This window comes from Drosophila teissieri, chromosome X (genome assembly GCF_016746235.2).
Source record: "Drosophila teissieri strain GT53w chromosome X, Prin_Dtei_1.1, whole genome shotgun sequence".
Taxonomy (NCBI): Eukaryota; Metazoa; Arthropoda; class Insecta; order Diptera; family Drosophilidae; genus Drosophila; species Drosophila teissieri.
This window is the reverse complement of record NC_053034.1, coordinates 6326288-6343600: the sequence shown is the minus strand read 5'-3', so window position 1 is coordinate 6343600 and position 17313 is coordinate 6326288. Positions and strand designations below refer to the sequence as shown.

The 17313-nt window shown below is 50.2% G+C and overlaps 6 protein-coding genes across 6 annotated transcripts; 2 read left to right on the top strand and 4 right to left on the bottom strand.

The window, feature by feature from the left end:
• Positions 1-484: 484 nt before the first annotated feature.
• On the bottom strand, positions 485-4669 carry LOC122624049 (probable ATP-dependent RNA helicase kurz). The gene is made up of 5 exons (XM_043803478.1): positions 4479-4669; positions 4221-4409; positions 1158-4159; positions 895-1097; positions 485-822 (listed from the first exon to the last, which is right to left on the bottom strand). The coding sequence occupies exons 1-5, from the start codon at positions 4551-4553 to the stop codon at positions 725-727; spliced, it is 3567 nt and encodes a 1188-aa protein (XP_043659413.1). The 5' UTR covers positions 4554-4669; the 3' UTR covers positions 485-724.
• A 175-nt stretch (positions 4670-4844) lies between these two features.
• Positions 4845-8889, top strand: LOC122625298 (DNA-binding protein K10). Its single transcript, XM_043805381.1, has 2 exons — positions 4845-6194; positions 7156-8889. Exons 1-2 carry the CDS (start codon positions 4992-4994, stop codon positions 7249-7251), a joined length of 1299 nt encoding a protein of 432 aa, XP_043661316.1. The 5' UTR covers positions 4845-4991; the 3' UTR covers positions 7252-8889.
• A 144-nt stretch (positions 8890-9033) lies between these two features.
• LOC122625300 (odorant receptor 2a) lies at positions 9034-10430 on the top strand. The gene is made up of 2 exons (XM_043805382.1): positions 9034-10215; positions 10280-10430. The coding sequence occupies exons 1-2, from the start codon at positions 9064-9066 to the stop codon at positions 10328-10330; spliced, it is 1203 nt and encodes a 400-aa protein (XP_043661317.1). The 5' UTR covers positions 9034-9063; the 3' UTR covers positions 10331-10430.
• On the bottom strand, positions 10406-12792 carry LOC122625297 (protein crooked neck). Its single transcript, XM_043805380.1, has 2 exons — positions 12647-12792; positions 10406-12588 (listed from the first exon to the last, which is right to left on the bottom strand). Exons 1-2 carry the CDS (start codon positions 12680-12682, stop codon positions 10516-10518), a joined length of 2109 nt encoding a protein of 702 aa, XP_043661315.1. The 5' UTR covers positions 12683-12792; the 3' UTR covers positions 10406-10515.
• Positions 12793-13054: 262 nt separating this feature from the next.
• LOC122624470 (alpha-tocopherol transfer protein-like) lies at positions 13055-14894 on the bottom strand. The gene is made up of 6 exons (XM_043804018.1): positions 14558-14894; positions 14108-14267; positions 13955-14036; positions 13582-13884; positions 13370-13506; positions 13055-13304 (listed from the first exon to the last, which is right to left on the bottom strand). Exons 1-6 carry the CDS (start codon positions 14721-14723, stop codon positions 13223-13225), a joined length of 930 nt encoding a protein of 309 aa, XP_043659953.1. The 5' UTR covers positions 14724-14894; the 3' UTR covers positions 13055-13222.
• Positions 14895-15217: 323 nt separating this feature from the next.
• On the bottom strand, positions 15218-17081 carry LOC122624326 (alpha-tocopherol transfer protein-like). The gene is made up of 6 exons (XM_043803824.1): positions 16891-17081; positions 16346-16505; positions 16205-16286; positions 15819-16151; positions 15617-15753; positions 15218-15555 (listed from the first exon to the last, which is right to left on the bottom strand). The coding sequence occupies exons 1-6, from the start codon at positions 17033-17035 to the stop codon at positions 15486-15488; spliced, it is 927 nt and encodes a 308-aa protein (XP_043659759.1). The 5' UTR covers positions 17036-17081; the 3' UTR covers positions 15218-15485.
• Positions 17082-17313: the final 232 nt, after the last annotated feature.

The following is a 17313-nucleotide window of genomic DNA, read 5'->3' as shown; positions in this document are numbered from 1 at the left end:
GATGTGGACGAGGATCAAGTGGAATGACGACATGTAAAGCTCTCACGTTGCCTTAATATATTAGACTGATTTTTTCTACACACATTTGTAGACGTATGGTGGATGACATTTGAGAAGTCCCAGCCAATTGCCTGGGGAGGAGGAGCTGCAGCAAGCGAAGTCCTAATCCCAATCCCAACTAGCGATTTACATGTACATATAGGGAAGAGCGAAGTTAAGCGAACAAAGCTACAGTTGTCGGCCTATCCGAATCCGATCGTTCCGTTCCGTTCGTTCGATGAGTATATAGGGTATATGTATATACCAAGGCATATACACACACTTTATAGCCACAAGCCCAATTAGCCAAATCTCTCATTAACACAAGTGTAAATGCTAATTTCTCACCAACAGCAGACAAATTTTCTTACGATTAATTACCAAGAGACAAAACCAACAGACAACAACAACAAACAAACAAAAAAAAAACAAAATACAATGAATATTGATTATTTCTATGTACATATATGGATTGTATTAAACATTTATCGAAACTTAGCTGTTAACAAAAAAATATTTTTATTCCCCCTCACTCCACTCCATTTTTTTAGTTCCATTTAAAACAAATTTCATATTTATATTATACATAAAAATTATATAAATATATATCAATTAAATAAATAATAAATGAAACTTGTTATACAAAAAAATAAACCCCCATCTAACTAGCTTTTTTTTATTTTAACTAGCTTTGTGGTTCTTCCTTGTCCAACGGTGGCCATAAAGGCGTCAGTTCACTCAGCGCCACGTCGTAGAGCAGGTTCTGGTACTCCTCCAAAAGGACTGGGAAAAAGGAAATGGGAAAACGGCAGATTAGCAATGAGGACAGGATTCGGGGGACTGGGGTAAACTCACAGTGAGGATCGCTGATCCACTGGTCGAGCAGCGCCTGGCGGTTATGAATCTGCTTGGTGATGAGAGCGCGCTTGAAGCGCAACACCTTGTCGTTCATGCTGGACCAGCTCTTGATCACGGAGGCGGGTGTGGACTTTAGTTTGCTCCGGAAGTCGACTAACCTCGAGCAAACTTCGCCCTCTAGCAGGAACATGCCGAAGTAACTGAAACCACAAGATTGGCATGAGCACCGGGTTAAATCACCAGTCTTTTGAGATACTTACCAGCAGGCCTTTTCGCTGAGCGGCATCTCCACTTCCCCGAGGGGCAGCTCCCACCCTGACTTGCCAAACGTGGCATCCACATGACAGTAGATCTTGCCAGACGATTTATCGAATCTGGGAGCAGGATCCTCGCGCACCTCGCGTATGTTGCAGAGCAAGGGAACATATAATAGAAGCCACTCCGGCTCAATGGCGGTGATGCCGCGGATGAACATCTTGGTGGAGTCGCCATTCTGCAGCTCGTATGCCTCCTGATAGATTACCCACTCGGGTGTTTTTTGACGCAGCACGGAGGAGACGTGCAGGAAAGCTGGCTCCTCCATGTCGGCACAATGGTACGCGTACTTCAATCGCCTCCGCTCCTCCTTGTCGGCGATATCTGCCAGAGGTACCTTTCTAGCCACCCGGTCGCCCATGCCGGCCAACAGAATCTGACGCAGGAACCGGGCCTGGGCATCTGTGGGAGGCTTGAGTTCGGGATCAACACCCAGCTCAACGTCACTCACATTCAGGTTGATCTCGTTGGTCAGCTGTACCCGCAATTTTCGTACCTCGCTCATCGCTTTCTGTCGCAATCCATTCGTAGCACAAAACTCCGGCAAGCGGCCTTGCGATCCGGCGTACTCTGCAGCTCCCACAGCACGTAATAGGACCATGGGATCCCCAAGCAACTGATAGTTGCCGCTGGCCGCCCAGCTCTGCCGTTTGCGGTGATACCGATTCGCGCCGGGCGCCACATCCTCGTCCCTTTGCACCCCCGTTTCGATAAGCACCTCCTGGACTGAAAGTGCGGCCACCAGGCAGACGGTGTAGGGCAGCAGGTCCTGCTGGTGGGACAGAGCCAGCATTTTTCCAAAGCGCGGCGCCACGGGAAAGCGGGAGATAACCTGACCCAACCGGGTAACGGCTGGTGGCAAATCTGTCTTCTCCGTCTTGGTGGCCTCCAGGGCACCTAGCACGATCAATCGCCGCTCGGCGGCTTGCAGCTGCACCTGATCCGGTGGTGAGGGAAAGGGAAAGTGCACCACGCGATCGATGCCCATGCAGCGCATCTGCAGCATTAGGTCCTCGACTGGCTTCTTCTGGATATCCGGCTGGGAGAAGTCCTCGAAACAGTCGTTGTACACGGCACTCGAGTAGAGGCGATAGCAATGGCCGGCGCTGATGCGACCCGCTCGCCCAGCACGCTGGTCAGCCGAAGCCTTAGACGTGTAGGTTACCACGAAGGCACTCACACCCGTCAGTTTGTCGTAGAGACGGGTCTTCTGGCGACCGCAGTCCACAACATACTTGATGTGCGGGATGGTGAGAGATGTCTCTGCCACATTGGTGCTGACCACGCATAGCCGACACCCATCGGGAACTGGCTGGAAGATGCGGTTTTGCTTCTCCGAGGAGAGGAGCGAGTAGAGTGGCAGGACCCAAAGGGGTTGCCTTTTACCTGATTCCATTCCCGACTCCCCCTCCAATCCTAGTTCATCGTCGTTTTCCTCTTCCAGTCCCTCCTGGTCCTCATCCTCATCCGGCTGCTCGTGCATGTCTGCCTCCGTATCATCACCGGGGAGCTTGTAGTCGTCCAGGTTGATCTTGGGCAAAGCGATCTGCGCCAAGAACTTTTTCTTAGATTTGCGAATATTACGTATAACTCGCTTCATGTCAAACTCCAGCTCCTTAGGATCCTCCACAGTCGATTCCGCATCTTCCTTTGTTTCCTCCTTTTCGTCCTCCGATTCCTTACCATTCATCGCCACATCCTTGGTTGGCGGTTGATACGGAAACGTGCGTCGCAACTTACGCACCAGTTGGTTGACCTCCTGCTGTCCCGTCACAAAAATTAGTATGCCGCCTTCCGGAAGCTTATTATGGATCTTTAAGGTCTTGCGGTAGGCCTCCGCCACATAGTCATCTGGTGTGCGCTTCTGGAAGTGAATGGTCACAGGAAACTGTCGAGCCTCCACTTTGAGCAACGGTGGTGGATTCTTAAACAAACGCGTATTCTCTGTAAAATCGGATACCCGCAAAGTGGCGGACATGATGATCAGCTTCAGCGGCTGCCCGCGTTTGTGACGCAAGGGCACGATCCTCGATAGAAGGCCCACTAAGATGTCTGTGTACACGCTGCGCTCGTGCGCCTCGTCCAGGATGATCACCGAGTACTTACTGAGCAGAAAGTCAGTTTCGATCTCCTTAAGCAACACACCATCGGTCATGAATTTGATGCGCGTCGCCGGTGTTACGTTTCCCTCGAAGCGAATGAGGTAGGACACCTCGCTTTCCGGCAGGTTCATCTCGTGGGCCACCCGCTTGGACATGGCAATAGCAGCCACTCGCCGCGGCTCCGTCACTCCGATCATCTTGTGCTGTGCGTAGCCCGCTTCATACAGGAACTGCGGTAGCTGGGTAGTCTTTCCGGAGCCTGTCTCACCAGCCACGATCACAATGGGGTTCTCGTTGATTGTCTCCATCACCTGCTGCTCCTCCGCGAGGATGGGCAGTCTAAGACGGGCATCCTGAACTTCTGTTGTCCGATGTACGGGCACATAGACAGTCTGGTGGATACAGGCAGGTAGAGTGGGCTCCGGCTTCGGCGTTTTAATTGTTGGTTTAATAGTGATTGGCGGTGGAGCTATTGACACTGGAGTGGGTATGGCAATGGGAGCAGATTCAGCTGGTGACGTCTCATCGTCTTCATCAGAGGAGGATGAATCTTCATCTTCCTCCAAACTAATTACATTCGGATTTTTTCGCTTGGCCTCCATTTCCTCCTCCTCTTCGACGAGAAGCTTGCGCTTGGAGCCCTTGATGGCATTCACGCGGTGACCCGAAGCCGAGCTTTTTTCAGCTATGACTTGAGCCTGCCTTTCTTTCTTCTTGGCTAGATACTCGTCCAGGGTGGGTAGACGCTTCAATCCCACGGTTTGCACTTGGCTAATGGAAGTGTACTGCTGCAGCTCCGCCTCCGGAATTTGAACAGCAGCCAGGTCACCCAACAGCTGGGCGCGCTAAATATGACAAGATTACAATTAATTGACAGTTTTATATTAACACCGAATGAAAACATACACCCTCTTTCTTTTTCTTCTTGTCCACAATCGCCTGCAGGTGTTTGCGCTGCTTTTTGGAAAGGATCTTCACGTGCTGCACTTTGTCCACCTTGATCTTGGTGGCCCGCTTCTCGGAGGGCAGCACCAGAGCGTTGGCCTCATCGTAGCCCTGACTGCCGCCGGCCACAGCATCCACATCGATCTGAATCTGTAGAGTGTTGGATTTGGAAAGGGTGAGAAAGCGGATTCAAACGGTTTGGTCCTACGGATTACCCACCTTCTTCACGGCCGAGTTGTCCACAATTGTTTGCGGATTCTGCCGCGCTTTGGCATTGTGCACCTTCTTGCCCATGGCTACTTTACTTTACCAAAAGTGTTAATAAAATAAAGTAATTGTATTAACTGAACCCAATAATATAAACATTGGTTTAAATCACACGTGCAGAGTACGCTTATCGATAACAGTGCAGGCGATTACTACATTACTACTGCTTGTACAGTTGAGACAGTCTAAAATTTGATGTGATGTGCTTATCAGTTAGTGGGAACATTTGTGGGAAAACATTCGCCGGCAACTATCGCAAACATAGTATTCACACTCGTTCCACAACAGTGCGATCGAGTCGTCATCGCAATCGATTAATCGATTCATCGTAATTTTTTCAATATAAGTTCCTGTGACAAATAAGCGTGTAATAATTTCGGTCCGTTTGCTACCCGCCCGTCGCTCCGGCTTGGCTCTCGTGCTCGAGTCCTGAACCCCTCCGATCAGCTGAATTTAGCTATCGCAATGGTGTCCAAGAACCAATTCCATCAGAACCGAACCATGCATTCGCAACAGCATCCGCTGCAAATGCAGCAACAGTTTCAGCCACAGCAGCATCAGCAAAATCCGTATTCACAGCACCGCAACAGCCAGAGCAACAATAATAATAGTAGCAACAATAATCCCCGGGCAGCTGCGGCTCCCTACAGGAAACCCTGTAGGTCCTCCGGACCAGGAGGCAATGGGAACGGAAATGGAAATGGGCATGGGAATGGCAACACTGCCAACGGCAACAGTAACAACCAGATGATGTTCTCCTCCAGCCAAATGCCCAGCGATCCCCTGTATATTGACTTCAACAGCCCGGCGCCGGGAAGCAAACCAAACCAGGTGGACAGTCTCAAGAAGAAGCCTATGAAGGGCATCAAACAGCAGCAGCATCCCAGTCCAAACCAACAGCAGCAGTGCAAGATGAACAGCCAGAACAGCAAGCATATGAACCAGCAGCAGCAGCAGCAGACCTTCAACAGCCAGATGAACGGAGGCGATTGGCAGCGCTTTCCGGGAAACAGTCCCAACCAGATTCGCGGTGGCTTTAATGGTTTCCAGCGCGGTCCCCCTCCGAACCGTCCTCCCCCACGCCACATGATGGGTCCGCCCATGGGTCCGATGGGCCCCGGACCACGCGGACCCGGACCGATGGGCCCTGGAGGACCTTACCCGCAGATGCCTTTCCAACCACCGATGCCCGGTATGCGCGGTCCCGGCCCCATGGGTGGACCACCGCCGCCGCCACCACCGCACTTTATGCGGCGCAACGGACCCGGCCCAGGTCCCATGATGGGTGGCCCACCGCCCATGCATATGATGGGTCCACGGATGCCGCCGCGGGGCATGCCACCGGGCGGCCCTTTTGGACCAATGAACATGAATGGCGGCCGGATCATGAAGCCCAGTCCCAAGCTAATCAAGCAGGTGGTAAAGGGGAAGAGCAGCATAAAGACACTGAAGAACCTGATCAATCAGTATCCCATCGACAAGCCCTGGGTGACGGAGGAGATACGCAGCGAGCACGACAAGAAGGTGGATATCGAGAACAGATTGAAGGGCCACAAAGACGACGAGCTCTTTGCCCAGTACAAAGGCCAGCGAGACAAGTTCGTTGGTCTCTACGAGGCGGCGCGGGAAGAGTATCTCAAGCAGGAGGCAGCCAGTGTCAAGGCCAAGGTGAGCATATAGTGGAACCCCAACATCTCCTCATTCCCTTGGAACAGGTGTCCCATCCGCAGCATCTCTTCGGGGATGCAAACCTATTCCGGGCACAGTTTCGGTTCATCCAGATCTGGAATCGCTTTGCAGCCCCGATTTGATCCACAATCCATCCACCCGTCCCTCTTTGTTGCGTTTGCCGGGCGGTAGGAAGAGACAAGGGAGCAGAGAAAGTGGGGAAGTGAATCGCAACCTGATGCACTGCCTCCCGTTGCCCCATTACCCCATTGCCTGTAGTCCTGCAGTAGGCAGTTGTCACATCGATTTTCACCTTCGGTTACCTTGGCACTGATATACATATATATATCCGCAAAAGAGAAACCCACTGGCATATATTTCCAGCCATAGAAGTCTTGGGAACTGAACAAAATTGTGTTTTTAAGTATTTAGAACTGCAACTGATAACGTACCGCATTCGTGGCTGCCACCTTGTATTCAAATTAGAGAAAACTAATAAAATGTTGTACTGTTTGTTCAATTGTGGCAGGCGAAGTAGATTCATAGATGCACTTTTAGTAACTTAATTCCTTAACTGACTTGATACTTTTTTGAACGAGCCTCAGTACTGATCAATCCTATGGCTGTTTCCATTTTGGTTGGCATTTGAAAAGCGAATTTCGTAAAGTCTAAACTGCCAGAATTTCAATTTACGCACTTCATTAGTAGGTATAGTCCAACTTCTGAGACTCATAGCGAACATAGCATACGAAATGATAATTATGAGGTTTTAAGATAAGAAGTTGTACTATTCCTGTTCCCAGTTAAGTAATTGAAATTCGAGGGCGTAGTTATCTGGAAATAGCCAAGAGAAGTTCGCAGAATGCATTTGAATGCGAAAACAGATCTGAGAGCTCCTTTTACATACACTCAAAAAATTTGCTATTGAAAGCCGTTGGCCATTCTCGTATTTCTTTTGCAGGATGCCAAATCAGACAAAGACAAAAACGCAATTTCAAGTCAGAGCGCAGCCCCTAAGGCCGGAAGCGCTAAAGATGCAACAATTCCAAATCCCTAGGCAGCCAATGCAACCGAAAACCGAATACCGAATCAATTGAATCAATCGAATCGAACCGAACCGAATCCAGAACAGGTCGGTCGACTCACAGAACTAAATGTAAACTTAAACGTAAACGTAAACGTTAAACGAAAGAGCGATTCAAAACTAAAATTATACCTAAAACTAAAACTAAAACTAGCAGCGAGCAACAGCAAGAGTCTGACAATTGAAAGACGTATAGAAACTGAAAAGCCCGACTCTATATCGGATATATACACCCTCCTCCCTCGCGGAGGAGGTGCTTTTGTCACACGTTGCTTTTGCGACTGAGAACTGAGCTTAGAACGATAATATTGCAACAAAATACAAACCCAGCGATGATAATGTGGGCGAATCAACTCTAGTACTAGCGATATAGCGATAAAGATATAGATTACGAGAACGAATAACGCATAATGCATAACGTCACTTGTCTAACGTAACGTAAAGTAGAGTATTGAAATGTAACCGTAACGTAGCGTAACAGTTTGCTTATTCGAAAACTATTTGTTGTTCCATTCTAAGTTACTGCAGCAATTTCAATTCAATTATCTGTACACATTATGACACGCCCTTAGCTATATAGTTATGCATATATGTATATATATATATATATATATATATATTGATATAAATCAATTACTTTCCTATTCGCTGCCCGAGTGCTTGGACGCGACATTATTGGAACAGAGAGGCCGGATCCTAAGCACTCTGGCATTAATCACTACCAGCCTTGGATTACGCCACTTGATTGTATTTTTAAATTAATTCTTAAAAACTACGAATTAAGATCACTCTGTGAACGTGTTCTCGATGGTGTGCATCTACGGATTTGTTTTTGTGTTCTTTTACCCGACCTCAAACCCCAAACCCCAAACCCCGTCTCTGAAACCTGTACCCTGAACCCAAGTCCACTGTTCTCATCACCCATAGTAGATTAATCACGCGCCTGATCTTGATGACTTGATCCACCTGACAAGTAACCTCAAAGCAGCCGCACTTGGCGGAGAAGTAGAGCCCAGGGGGCCCACTGTACAAACTCTAGTATATCACCAATATGCAACCCAGTTAACATGGTCAAGCCCATGGTCAAGAGTAAACATTTCTGCCTTGCAAGTGGGAACTAAGAAACTAAGCAACTAAGCATCCCCTGGTTAAACTAGACATTCAATTCAGACTTGTTAATAGCGACATAGACATCATAGACATAGCACCAATTTCAAACAAATCAGTTAACAGCAATCCCTCGATTGGCAACCACTCTGCCGACCTCGAAATGAAGAGAATTGCAAGTATTTGTAAGGCACAATTTATAATCCGCCTGGTTAGGATTCGTCCTCTCACCTCACTTGGGACGGTAAAACCCAATTGGACTTATAGTGGAATTATTATTATCAATGAGGATAATGAGCAACATTGAACCCTCAACCCTCAAGTAGCTAAATAACTAAATGGCAAATAGGAGACTAAATATATTAGAATCTGGCCCTTTAACCCAGCTTGTCAGGTGCTTTTGGGTTCAATCGTTAGTTGCTGCTATATAAACACTTCTCCCATCCCCACAAGAATGAAGAATGCCGCAGAATAAAGAGAGATTTCCAACAAACACTAACGTCATCGCGACTTCGAAACTTTTCCTGGGGGATCATTACACGCGGGCTACTGGTTACTTTTCCCAGCCACTTAGCCCACAAGTTTGGCCAACAATCCATCTAATAGCGCAATCACTGGTAATCGCCGGAGTATAAAGGCAAACGGACTCATGGAGTTGCCTCAGAGGCAACCGGGATAATGGCGAACCAAGAGCAACCGAGAACCAAACTGGACACCCACAGTGCTGTGTACTACCACTGGCGCGTGTGGGAGCTCACTGGCCTGATGCGTCCTCCGGGGGTTTCCAGCCTGCGTTACGTGGTGTACTCCATAGTGGTCAACTTGATGGTCACCGTGCTGTTTCCCTTGAGCTTGCTGGCCAGGCTGCTGTTCACCACCAATATGGCCGGGCTGTGCGAGAACCTGACCATCACCATCACGGATATTGTGGCCAATTTGAAGTTCGCGAATGTGTACATGGTGAGGAAGCAGCTGCACGAGATTCGCTCGCTCCTGAGGCTCATGGACGCCAGAGCCATGCTGGTGGGTGATCCCGAGGAGGTATCTGCCTTGCGGAGGGAAGTGAATATCGCACAGAGCACCTTTCGCACATTCGCTAGTATTTTCGTGTTTGGAACCACTCTGAGTTGCATCCGCGTGGCCGTTCGTCCGGATCGAGAGCTCCTGTATCCGGCCTGGTTCGGCGTTGACTGGATGCACTCCACCAGAAACTATGTGCTCATCAATATCTACCAGCTCTTCGGCTTGGTAGTGCAGGCCATTCAGAACTGCGCCAGTGACTCCTATCCGCCTGCGTTTCTCTGCCTGCTCACGGGTCATATGCGTGCCTTGGAGCTGCGGGTGCGTCGGATTGGTTCTAGGCCGGAGAAGAGCTCCACAAAAGGGCAGTCGTACGAAGCGTGGCGGGGGGGGGGCTACCAGGGGGTGGGTGAGTGGATTCGCGACCTGATGCGAGTCCATCGGCTGAGGGAGATCATTCAGCGCGTCCTTTCTGGGGCATGCATGGCCCAGTTTGCCTGCTCCGCCGCCGTTCAGTGCACCGTCGCCATGCACTTCCTGTACATGGCGGATGAGCACGACCACACCGCCATGATCATCTCGATTGTCTTCTTCTTGGCCGTCACCTTGGAGGTGTTTGTAATCTGCTATTTTGGGGACAGGATGCGGACGCAGAGCGAGGCGCTGTGCGATGCATTCTACGACTGCAACTGGGTGGAGCAGCTGCCCAAGTTCAAGCGGGAACTGCTCTTCACGCTGGCCAGGACTCAGCGGCCTTCCCTCATCTACGCGGGCAATTACATCGCCCTCTCGCTGGAGACCTTCGAGCAGGCAAGGCACTATATATATTTGAATGTTCTTTGATTTGTTGAAATCTATATGCCCTTGATTCCAGGTCATGAGGTTTACCTACTCGGTGTTCACACTCTTGCTGAGGGCCAAGTAAGACGATCATAATCTCGACTTTATAATACCGCATGCTGTTGGTATAGCAATAAATATAACAAATAAATTACAAAAGTAAGTGATCATTATGGTAGTTTTTATTTAAGTGGTTTATTCCTAACGTGTCCAAAAATAAAGCGAAAATCTGCAAAGATTCTTACGCAGAAGGGAATAGCTTGCTTCGGTTCAGTCGCCGCTGTCCGTCGTCTCCGCCGGAGCAGCGTCCGCTGCAGACTCTGGATCAGATGCAATGGCTGGAGCGGGTGGGTCGTCCTCCGTGACGTCTTTCTGCTTCTTCCACATCTTGGCGGCAGCCAGCAGCTTGAGGTTGGGTCGAGCCATTTCGTCCTCGGGAAAGATGTAGTCGAATACTTCCTCCCAACCTTCCTCGACGCCATCGTCGGAGACGATCTTCTGCCGCTTCTTGATGCGCCGCGGCATCTTGTCCATTACCTTTTGTAGCGCCTGCGCATCGGAGGCGTCGCGCTCAAAGTCGCGCCATGCCTCTAGCAGCAGAACACGCGACTCCTTGTCGCCCAGCTGACGCAACATCTCGTTGGCCCGCTCGTAGATTCTCCTTGCCAGCCGCACGTTCAGCTCCGCATCTGGCCCGCTGTCGCCGTGGCTGAGGCCCATCTCGAACTTGGCAAACGACATCCACACCTTCACATGCTGCGTGCGCTCGAGGAGGCGCTCGTACAGCTGTCTGGCTAGCTCCGTTTCGCCCAGGGCCACCTCGAAGTCGATGTACGCCTTCCACAGTAGCTCAGGCATGTCCAGGCGCGGCTGCTGCACCGCCAGCTCGAAAATGGCTCTCGCACGCTCCGTGTCGCCCAATAGGTTCTCCAGCTCGGCGAACTTCATCCAGGTGACACAATTCTCCGGTCCAAACTCGAGGAACTTCTCGTACAGCAGGCGGCAGCGCTCGAACTCACGCAACTGAATCTCCAGATCAATGTAGCCCCTGAAGAGCTTATCTCTGGGACACATGCCGATGGCCAAGCCCAGTGCTTTGCGTGCGCGCTGCAGCTCCTTGCAGCGAATCTCGAATTGCGCGTACAGCAGCCACAGCTTGCTAAAGGTAAACTGCTTATGAGGTATCAGCTCCAGACAAGTCTTGTAGATCTGGCGCGTGCGTTCCGCATCCTCCGCTTCGAGTTCCTCGTACAAGGCATAATTGATCCAAAGGTAAATGTAGCGTCGCCAGAAGTTCTTTTCATTGGCGGGCGGCACGTTAGAAATGGCCCGCTCGTACGTCTCACGGATCTGGTCCCGGTCGCCCTCCGCCTCAATCAAACGCAAATAGTCGAACCAAGCATCGTAGTTGGTTGGATTGGCGGCCACCTCCTGCTCGTACTGGTACTTGCGCTTGGAAACGATCACATCCTCAATGCCCGCTCTGTCGCCGTACTTCTTCTCGTGTATGGTATAGGCCTTGAACAGCTCCTGTGTGCGATCTTTAGGTAGGTGTTCTAACGCGTACTTGTAGATGACGCGCGCCCTGTCGTGCTCCTTCTGACCCTCCTCAAAGCGAGCGAAGGCGATGAACAGACGCTCCTCGATGTACTCGTCCCCAAAGAACTCCACAGCGCGCTCGAATACCCGCCGGGAGCCATGGATAAACCCATGGGACTCCTCGAAGCGGGCGAACTTTATCCAGTTCTTCACGTCCGGGTGCACATAGACAAATCGCTCGTAGACCTCCCGTGCCCGGTCGATCTCTTTGTAGCGCAGCTCGAAGTTGACGTAGGTCTGCCAGGCCTGCTCCTCCGGTTGCCACTCCATCCAGCGCTCGAACACCTGACGCGCTCCTGCCACATTCTCCAGCATCTCCTCCATGTAGGTGTACTTGTACCAGAACTGGTTGACTCGCGGCATGATGGTCACTGCCCGATCCCACAGGTTGCGGGCATGATTCACCTGCTTGTTCTTCATCTCCATCTCGGCGTATTTCAGCCAGAGGGTCACGTTCCTGTGCTCATTGTCCAATGCCCGCTCCCAAATAGAGCGTGCACGCTGGATCTCCTGCTGCTGCTCCTCCCACTGAGCGTATTTGATCCAATGGCTGACCACCATGCGGTTCTTGCGCAGATTGTCCTCGAAGGTCTTTCGCTTCCGCTGCTGATAGTCAGCCAACTCGGCGGGATCGGAGATCTTCTGCTTTGGCGGCGGCGGCAGAATCTCCAGATCTCGCTCCTTGGCCTCACGGAGCAGCTGCTCCGCCGTAATTTGCACCTCCGCCGGCGCTTTGTTCTTGACCTGGTGAAATTTTGGATTGGATAAGTTGCTTTGATGCATTTCGGACGATGGTACTCACCTTGGCCACCTTGGGCATCTTCTGTGGCCGCTCCATAGCTGTGCAGTTCGCGATCCCTTACTTAGTAAACTATATAGCAGATTGGTAAAAACAGTATAAGTCGCAACAAAATAAATAATGCCACCAACAACGTCGTGCGATAACGATAAGCGTACTTCGATAGCTAACTATCGATAGCCGTTTATTCTGTTTCCACTGGCGTTCTGCATTCTGCTTCTTGAATGTCGAAATTAGTATTTTTCGAAGCAGTAGCTTAATTAAAAACATGTATTGTTTTAACCGCAAAAATATATAGAGGTGGTGAAAAGTATTTTTCAATTGAAAAAAAAGCACGTTGTGTAAATACTTTTGACCACCCCTGTATATGTACTCCGACAATATTTGTAATTTGTTGGGTTGAAAATGAAATACATGACACAGGCTTTTTTATTTTCAAGCAATTTTAAAACAATTAAAAAAAAGGATATTCAAGGGATAAAAAGCCACAGGAACTATTTATCCCCATTTATTCGAAAAACTTCTAACGGTCTTTGGTTGAAAGAGCTTTCTCGTCACCCTAGAACATGTCCTCGACCATCATTTGAAAAATCTCCACGAGCTCTCGTTCCGCTTCTCCGGCTTCACCACCACCCAGTGATCGGGATCCATTAGATAGTCGCTATAAAGGGCAACGAAGCGTTACTAAATAACCTAAACATCTATCACATGCAGATCGAAACCCACCGATGCTCAACCAAGGTCTTTTGGGTATGGGTACGCAGTGCTTCCAAGGAGCCGGCTCCTCCGCCGTACTCCTCCGGCAGCATCTCTCTCGGCACGAATTCGTACAGCGTATCTATGCTCTGCGTGTGAAAGCGGATCTGAAATGTAGAAAGCAATGGTGAGGATAAGTTATTCGAGATAAAAACATCCAGAGATTCAGCTGCGAAACCCACCAGCTTGAAGACCTCTTCGCTGATGAACGGCTTCACCACGCTGACGATCCGGTCCAGGTAAGTGGGACAGTTTATCATGTGGATGGCGCGCAGGCGCACCGGAAATGCCAGCTGAAGGAACTTGATGTAGGCGCGCAGCGTGCTGATCGTCAGTCGCGAAATGTGTCGCATGGTGGTGCCCTTCATGTCGAAGATCTGCACCTCTCCCTCGGACAGGACTTCCGGGTTGGCCAGATCGTCCGGCGTCACGAACCGGCAGTCGCTGACCATGAAAAAGGCGCGCGTGTCCTCCGTGTGGTGCATCTGTGGATGAGATGATTCGGGGGTCAAAAGCAGAGAGAGTTTCCTACAGCAACGAGCAGCTATTACTCACCTTGGAGGCCTCGAATTCCCGGAAGCAGTACAGTGACACCTTGCATTTGTCCGGCGTTATGCCCGGCAGCGGTAGAATGTCCCTGAAATTGGAGTATGGAATACACGGGATGTACAGAAAGGAATCATATCCATTAAATAAGGACACACTTACGCATAGTCGAAGGTGCGCCTGCTGTCTGCGTCCAAAGGATCCCTCCGGATAAACAGATGCGGGTGCCGGTTGCGCAGGGCGTAGTTCACCTCGATGAGCTTCCGAGTCTCCTCCACGTCGCCAAACATGCACTGGTAGAAGCGCCGGAGCAGCAGCGGATCTGCAAATACACATATTGCACGATACAGTAATTAAGGGCATATTTGGAAGTATTGAATTGGGGAGTCGCCACTAAAGGGGGCGGTTCGACTTAGGGAGTCTTGCCTGTACATCTATTGTTTGTATACAATTCGCTACAGTGACGTAAGGCGGCGAGTGGAGCGGCCTACTAACGACCTCATTAATGGTGGTTAGTTGGTTAGGTGGTGGTTGGGTGATGTTGGGACTTGGTAATGGATGGGCAGTGAACGGATGTTAGATTCCCGCATAGTCTACGGGCACAGCGCCTACCAATCTCCTTGGGCAGCTTGTCATTGTGCCGGAACCACTCGAGTAGCTCCTTCAGATTCCGTTCCTGCTCCCGCTGCGCCTGGTCCGCTGTGCCGCCGTCCTGTTCCCGCTGCAGCTGCTCCGACGTGCCGCTCGCGCCCGTCTCTCTCCCACCTATGCGGCTCATTGGTGCTGTTGGTGCCTGGCTATCGATTGCTACGTCGCTGTTCTCTCCGCCAGGCTTGCCTCCTATCGGCTATCGGGCGCAGCAATCGCTTTCGAATCACTTTCGAAAAAAAAAACGCTTTCGAATCGCTTTTGAACCGTTGGGCTTGAAGCCTGGCAGGCGACTGACTGACAGTTGCGCATCGATTTCGCTCATCGATTTAGTTTTTGAATATTCAATGCTACTGCGTTGGCGATTAAAGCCACGTAATTTTATAATGGCTTTTCGGCCATCGTTTGGACGACGCTTAATAGTGCCTAAATATGTGCCGTCCCAGCTTCTGGATCTGCCTAATCACCTGGTCGTGTGCCGCATCCCAATGCCATCGTTGGTAGTGGCACAATTTCAGCTTCAATCGCTGGATGGGCAATATTTCGAAAAACGTTTGTTCTTTGTAATCATAGAAGGACATTCAGAAGCACCTAGCCAAAAGGGTGTAATAAAACCTCATCAAATGTAATTAATATAATTTATTGCTTTCTTTGTATATTGTTGTTCCCATTGTTGTCAACCAATCGACACTAGGCCCTTATTTGATAATAGCGAAATTGGTAAGAAAATAATTAAATATGGAGGGTCGGCTTCTGGAAGCTGAGCTCTGGAGCCTGCAAGTGTTTCTGGGACTTGCCCAACTAATCGATATCATCGCTTTGGCAAGACGCGCTGCTTGATCACATTTAAATAGATATGTACATATATCACGTCGGAGGATCAGGATATAGATCAGAACCAGGACCACCGACTCTTGCTCTGCGAGGCCACCTTCCAGTAACGCTCGTCGCTCAGGTACGTCCTACGAAGTACAAATTGGATGTCATACATGGACAGCCCAAGCAATACAAGGCAGTACTCACGCGTTGTCCCGGATGGACTGGATGCCCCGGGCCTTGAGATCCGCCACAGAGCCCGCCTTGCCGCCATACTCATCCGGCAACATGTCCCGGGGCACATCCCTGTAGAGACTGTCCAGACCCTCAGTGTGGTACTTGATCTGCAAGGCAATTGGCTGGCTTAGCAAGTGCTTCTTGGAATGAAGTACATTTCGGCAGCGACTACCATATTGCGGACTTCCTCCCTTAGGAAGGGCGACATCATGGAGATGAGCTTGTCCAGGTAGCTGGGGCAGTTGATGACATGCATGGCCTGGAGGCGCGAGGGATAGGCCTCCTGCAGGAACTTCATGTAGACACGCAGCACGAAAATGGAGACGTGTGCCAGGTGGCGGAGTGTGTAGCCCCCAATGTCCACAATCTGAACATCGCCCTCGGCAATGTCCGCTTCGTCCAGTACGTAATCTGCTCCGCTTCCTGGTTCCCGCTCCACATCCGGCCTCGTGAATCGCGCATCACTCATCATGACGAAGATTTTGGTCTCCTCAACCGAATTGCGCTGTATCAATAGATATCAATAGTATCAATAGATCAACCCTGGCCAAGACGCACCGTTCGTGGATCCAGATCGGCCATGCGAAAGAAGATCAGCTTATTTCCCTCTGGAGTAACTCCGGGTAATACCAGAAGGTCCCTGTTGGAGGAAAGAAGGTTATTACTCGTTCCTTGAATCTCTTACCTTACTGCACTTACGAGACCTTCAGGCCCTTGGCGGTCATCTCGTCCTCCATGTTGCGATCCATAAACAAGTGTGGGTTCTTATTGCGCATACTGTAGTTGAGCTCCACCAGTGACTTGGTGCGCTCCACATCGAAAGCCGTGCACTTGAGGAATCGTAGCATAACAATGGGTTCTATCGGGAAGATTTACTAGGACTCGTAATAACTTGTGAGATAGGTTTGATTGATTTTGGAGTAGCTACTAGCTACCAGCTACTGCATAGAGATACAATTCATAATTATCTATGGATCTGTGTGCACATAGCACTGGCTAAGCGAATGTCAGGTGTCAAACATCTGCAAGGTGGTGGAGGTGCTTTCATATCACTGGAGGTGCCTAATGCACTTGACCTTTGGCACTCGAACACCCGGTTACAAGGTTAATGGATCGTTACCACAATCCGTCTATCGCGCGATTTTGCCCATTAATTCTGTCTGCCACTTGACTGGTTATCAATCGGAGCGAAACGCATTTGTATATTTGGATTCGATCCAAAGCCACTGACTCACTTCACTTACCGATCTTCTCGGGCAGATTGGGATTGGCCTCGAACCAGGCGACCAGTTCCGCCAGCTTGTCGCTCCATTCAGCGGTGGGCGTGGAGGAGGAGTTGGTCCCGGAGGCGGGCTCCGTGTCCACTGGCTCGGCGTTATCTTTATCCATTTGGGGCAGGCGAACGCGTCTCTCGGGGGCCGCAGAAAGCCACTAACTAAGCAAGTAACTTAGCTAAGTACCCCGTACCCCAATTGATAAAGCTAACAAGCCCGCACACACACACACACACACACACACATCCAAATGATATATGACCACTAGTCAGACGCGATCTTTAGCTTTTCGCGATCGGAACGGATCGGATCGGATCGTTTTGGATCGGCGCGAGAAAGCTCCAATGCTCCAGTGCTCCAAAAAGCTCCAGCGCAGCGCATAGTGAGTCCAGT

Coding starts and splice junctions, on each gene's coding strand:
- LOC122624049 (XM_043803478.1), bottom strand. CDS start 4,553: ATGGGCAAGAAGGTGCACAATGCCAAAGCGCGGCAGAATCCGCAAACA. Junction 4,410..4,478: donor ACAACTCGGCCGTGAAGAAG/GTGGGTAATCCG, acceptor AACACTCTACAG/ATTCAGATCGATGTGGATGC. Junction 823..894: donor GTGGATCAGCGATCCTCACT/GTGAGTTTACCC, acceptor CCTTTTTCCCAG/TCCTTTTGGAGGAGTACCAG.
- LOC122625298 (XM_043805381.1), top strand. CDS start 4,992: ATGGTGTCCAAGAACCAATTCCATCAGAACCGAACCATGCATTCGCAA. Junction 6,195..7,155: donor CAGCCAGTGTCAAGGCCAAG/GTGAGCATATAG, acceptor TTTCTTTTGCAG/GATGCCAAATCAGACAAAGA.
- LOC122625300 (XM_043805382.1), top strand. CDS start 9,064: ATGGCGAACCAAGAGCAACCGAGAACCAAACTGGACACCCACAGTGCT. Junction 10,216..10,279: donor CGCTGGAGACCTTCGAGCAG/GCAAGGCACTAT, acceptor CCTTGATTCCAG/GTCATGAGGTTTACCTACTC.
- LOC122625297 (XM_043805380.1), bottom strand. CDS start 12,682: ATGGAGCGGCCACAGAAGATGCCCAAGGTGGCCAAG. Junction 12,589..12,646: donor AGATGCCCAAGGTGGCCAAG/GTGAGTACCATC, acceptor AAATTTCACCAG/GTCAAGAACAAAGCGCCGGC.
- LOC122624470 (XM_043804018.1), bottom strand. CDS start 14,723: ATGAGCCGCATAGGTGGGAGAGAGACGGGCGCGAGCGGCACGTCGGAG. Junction 14,268..14,557: donor CAAGCTGCCCAAGGAGATTG/GTAGGCGCTGTG, acceptor GTGTATTTGCAG/ATCCGCTGCTGCTCCGGCGC. Junction 13,507..13,581: donor GCGAAGAGGTCTTCAAGCTG/GTGGGTTTCGCA, acceptor TCTACATTTCAG/ATCCGCTTTCACACGCAGAG.
- LOC122624326 (XM_043803824.1), bottom strand. CDS start 17,035: ATGGATAAAGATAACGCCGAGCCAGTGGACACGGAGCCCGCCTCCGGG. Junction 16,152..16,204: donor CCGATCTGGATCCACGAACG/GTGCGTCTTGGC, acceptor CTATTGATACAG/CGCAATTCGGTTGAGGAGAC. Junction 15,754..15,818: donor GGGAGGAAGTCCGCAATATG/GTAGTCGCTGCC, acceptor ATTGCCTTGCAG/ATCAAGTACCACACTGAGGG.